Genomic DNA, 5,000 nt, shown 5'->3' on the forward strand with positions numbered 1-5,000 from the left:
TTACTTATCCTCTTCCTCTCTCCTTCACACTCATCCTTTCCCTCTCCCTCTAACCTAAAACTCTAAGCTCTAAGCTCTAGCTCTACCTTTCCTTTTTCCTTTCTCTCCCCATCCCCTCTCCCTACTCGCATAGTCACAATCTATATATTAACATGCATTCTTCGTCTAAATATATACACATATTGAAATAAACTGGAAATATTACTATCACTACGAAGTGTTAAAGGTTAAAATTCCAAAAAACAAATCAGCAGATAAAGGCATTGCACCTCATTTTGCACACACACCTATATCATTCACTATGTATTGTTATCATGCACTACAGTAACTTTTTAATGCCAGTAATCTGAAATATTGTCTCATAAATACAACAAAGTGATTAGTAGAATTATACAGGATGGATATACTTGACATAAAATAAAAGTAATATATATTTTGACTTTTATAAATATAGAGAAAAAAGTGCGGGTATGATTCTGCTATTTAAGAGTGAGATCTAATTATTTTGGCATTACTTGTGCCATAGTAATGCAAATGTGTGATTATATACCTAAATAGTATATATATTACTGATAAAGTTAGCAAATGACTTAAATTCTAAGTGATAATAGTTTCAAGCTCTATTGTGAGCATGCAAGCATACACTATAAACCCTACAAACAAAGAAAGGCATATAAGGAAATCATGAAAATTACGAAACATCACATCTCACTTACGATAAACCCTAGTAAGGTTGGCAAGTGCCCAAGCAGCCCAATGTTGACACTGTGGTGTGTGGTACACCTCTAGAAGCCTCAATATTGGTTGAAATGACCTGAAAGAAGCATACCATAGCAAATAGTATTTTGCCTTACGGAACTCAACTAGAGACACAATCTCCATAAACTTCGTAGTAAAGGTATAAAAGATTAAATGAAATCTCATATGAATCTATGCTGTACAGTGCAAAATGTTACACTGACTATAACAGTCTTTCTTAAACTGTGCAAGTAACTTATGTTATGTCAAATCAATCATGCTAAAACTAATATTGACTAATTCCATATGTAATTTGCCTTGCAATTATGTTATGAACATAAGAATGAAGGCTTTTAATCACTTCTACTGACAATGAACACCACTATCATCTTGATAAATTGTAATATATAAAGCTGCATAAAAGCTAAAGGAATCCCCACCTATAGTTGATATTTCTTTTAGACGCAAGATCCCATCGCTCAATAGCTGCCACCATTCGCTCCAGAACTTCATTCCTTGTTGGATGGTCGATGGTCCATGCTTCCACCCCATCACTTGCAATGTGAGATAATACTCCTGCTGCATTGTAACTAACCTGCAAGAAGATGCCAAAATAATATGTGTGTGTGTGTGTGTGTGTGTGTGTGTGTGTGTGTGTGTGTGTGTGTGTGTGTGTGTGTGTGTGTGTGTGTGTGTGTGTGTGTGTGTGTGTGTGTGTGTGTGTATTGTATATATATATATGTATATACACACACACATATATATATATATATATATATATATATATATATATATATATATATATATATATATATATATATATGTGTGTGTGTGTGTGTGTGTGTGTGTATATGTATGTAATATATAAATAAGTGTCTGTATTCATAAATAAATCTCACTCTATTTATATAATATTGTGTGGCAGCACTGCCAGGTGTCCTTCTTACCTCAATCCCATCTGAATTAGAATCTAGTAAATCAGCAAAGGTGGTCAGCAAGTCTGAAGTCATGAGACGGCATCTCAGTTCTTTCACCTCAGCAACATTTCCTAGCAACCCCATCATATTGCGTAGAAGTTCTGGTTTGTCAGGAAATTCCTGTGGAAGTGGAACATCACAATTTCAGTTCATTCCTCACAAAGAAAGAGCTAATGAAGACTGAAACTTTTGAAAAAGAGTAAGGACTGATGGAGAATGCCAACATGTGGGTCTTGGTGAATTGTATGTGAATGAGCAAGAATATGTATACATGTGAATATCTGTTATGCAAAAGTGCATAAGAGGACAATTCAGAAGGAAAACATACAGAAAAGGATATTTTTTTTATACAAGTCACTACCAGTATCCCCACTCTTCCTTAACCTGCATTTGATTTGCCATTCACAAGATAATGCAAGAAGGAACTTTACACTTACCCTAAGACACTTCTGGAAGTAGGTCATGCCATGACCATCTAAGAATCTCTGACAATTAACTGGAGTTTCATCTGTTACATTCCACATTGCTGACCATGCAATCTCAAGCATGTCATCATGAACATGTTGTTGCAATCTATCACTGATCAGCTTCAACATAGTCTGTTGGAATTAGGACAGAAATATAAATAATGAAGTCATACAGGTTATTAGAAATGGAGTGAATATGTGCATAGCCATACTTTATATATAGCGTATGAAAAGGGAACAGCATCAGACTGAGTATTATGAATTCAAACCTCAAGAAGAAATCTACTATTTTCAACATGAACATGATCATATTCTGTATAAAAAAGTTGAAAATGCAGACATACCATTATTCTTTGCCATTTGTAAATTTTGTATTCACTTGAAATGCACTGGGTTTCATAGTTTTTATTTGAGAGAATATGATGTACATTAATTACTGACAAGATGCTGCTAAACAAAATATTACTTTCCCATTACTGTGTGTCTATATATATATATATATATATATATATATATATATATATATATATATATATATAATATATATAATATAAATATATATATATATATATATATAGCATTAAAAGAAAAAAAAAATCTCAAGGGTATGGAAAATCAGGTGAGGGCGCATAGAATACTAAATGACTCCTTGGCCTTGTGGAGCCATCTATGTGTAGGTACATTATACAAATCTATATTACAGTAAACATTACATTTTCCCAGTGGTATTGGTTTAACCTAATGTCTCTGGTGATGGCACAAACATACATACCATGCTCATTGTGAGTTTAATTCATTAATTATCTTATACACTGATGGCTCCATGGTTGCTTAGTTACCAAGGAGTCAAGTACTAATACTGCCTTTCTCAACTTTTTACCCTTTTCCTTGATTTTCAGAAAGATTCTTTTTTTGTCTTATATTGCTATTAATAATGTTAATATTATACCAGTTATAACTGCTATAATAATAATAATCAATATCAATAGTAATAGTAAAAAAGGTCTTCCTGAAAACTCTAGGAAAAGCTGAGATTTTGTTTATGACTCTTCACAAAAATATCCTTAACACCCAATTTTTGTCTATGACTCAGCCGATGTTAAAGACAGCTCTGGAGGTGTCCCATGAGCATAAAGACTTAAATTATATGGAAAAAATTATTAACACTTTTTTTTATTTATTGTCTATTTGGGACATTCCCAGCTTGTTTACCACATTTTTCTCATTGATAAATACAAAATGGCACCACACACCTACTCAGCTGATGATTATAACAAATGCAGAGAGTACCACATGAACATAAAAAAGCTATTAGATATGAAACATTATAGTCATTAAATATATGAGATTCAGTGCAATAGTAAGTCTATTTCATTTTTACATTTAATTTCTATGATAGGGTCTTCAAAAAATGTAAATATTTGTTCTATTTCAGTGCTAACTTTGAAATGTGGCAACAGTGCAAGTCATAGACAAAATTACTAAGGACACTTTTTAGGACAGTCCTTAAACTTGTTGCAGACCTTTCATGAATACCAACCCAGATGAGGTGGCACAAGGTTTACAAATTGACCCCTTAGTGTCTGAGCACTTGTGAAGCCCTCTTTGTGAAAACACATTTCACAAACCAAAACAAGAGTGAACATTAAATGTTTCTGGCAGCAATGGGTTAACCCTGAGAATAAAAGTAACTTGGGGTCCTTATTTGTAGGTGGGCCTTGATAATTTCCATTTCTAAGCAGTTAAGGACATACCAGAATGTTTTGTGTCCTTTAGTATTTGTTTTCTCATAAATGGGTGACATTAAATCATACATACCAATATAGCATTCAACCAACAGGCTGCAGGCATGGCTTTGTAATTGCCTGGGACTTATACATGCTGGTAACATGTGATCATTTGTGTGGTTCATGCTTATTATGGCATTACATCTGTGATTTTGTTGGAGCTGTGTTTAAGCTATGACTAAAATATACATTACTGAATCACAAACAACCCTGCCAAACATTATAAGGAAAAGTTCATATAATCAAGTCTCAATGTAGCATACCCTTAACTATGCATCACTTCATTTTTAGGACGTCACTTCATCTTCCAGATGTCACTTCCTTTATCTTTATGACGTCACTTCTTCTTCATAATGTCATGCACACGCACACACCCACGCACACACAATGACATCTCTACATGTGCATGCGCACACACACGCACACACCTCTGTCTCTCTATCTACCTCTGCCTACTTCTGCCTACCTCCCTGGCTCCCTGTCTGTATATCTATCTACCTCTGTTTCCCTTCCTCCCTCTCACCTTTATTTTTTGTTTTCATTATTATTTTCTGTCTGTCTCTCTCTCTCTCTCTCCTCATAACTCATTTTCCCTCCATCCTTATATGACTTCAAACTCCAGAACAGCTTCACACATGAGACTCTGCAATGAGCCATTTTCTGGGCGTCACACCGGTGTGACACCTGTTAGTGGGTTAACACTCACCTAGAAAACAACAGTTTACTACAAAATTTTAAAACATTGTACTCTCAAACACCAGTAACTGTTAATACCTCAATGGTTCCAAGATCTCCCACAAGTTCCTTCTGCTCTCCATCTACTTGACATGCAAGAGAATTAAGGAGATAGATTGCAATGCGGCTGACAAAATCGTCTCCATCACCACGTCCACGAATCAAGTGCAAAACCAGCAACACCAGGCGAGGATACTCAAAGAGCTGCAAAATGAATAGGATTTTTTAAAGGAAACAATGTATGGCCTCTTTCTTTTCCCTAAAATATAAGCAGCTACCCTCTCAGAATTTTTATG

At 34.7% G+C, this 5,000-nt stretch overlaps 1 protein-coding gene across 1 annotated transcript in view; it reads right to left on the reverse strand.

Annotated features, from left to right (window-relative positions):
• LOC125027310 (protein zer-1 homolog) overlaps positions 1-5,000 on the reverse strand; it is a 31,897-nt gene that overhangs the window by 3,410 nt on the left and 23,487 nt on the right. The window contains exons 7-11 of the mRNA XM_047616311.1: positions 4,744-4,908; positions 2,153-2,314; positions 1,686-1,835; positions 1,179-1,333; positions 717-814 (exon numbers count right to left, since the gene is read on the reverse strand). Of these exons, the coding sequence (XP_047472267.1) occupies positions 717-814; positions 1,179-1,333; positions 1,686-1,835; positions 2,153-2,314; positions 4,744-4,908 (730 nt within the window). The remainder of the gene's footprint in view (positions 1-716; positions 815-1,178; positions 1,334-1,685; positions 1,836-2,152; positions 2,315-4,743; positions 4,909-5,000) is intronic.

This window comes from Penaeus chinensis, chromosome 7 (assembly GCF_019202785.1).
Source record: "Penaeus chinensis breed Huanghai No. 1 chromosome 7, ASM1920278v2, whole genome shotgun sequence".
Classification (NCBI taxonomy): Eukaryota; Metazoa; Arthropoda; class Malacostraca; order Decapoda; family Penaeidae; genus Penaeus; species Penaeus chinensis.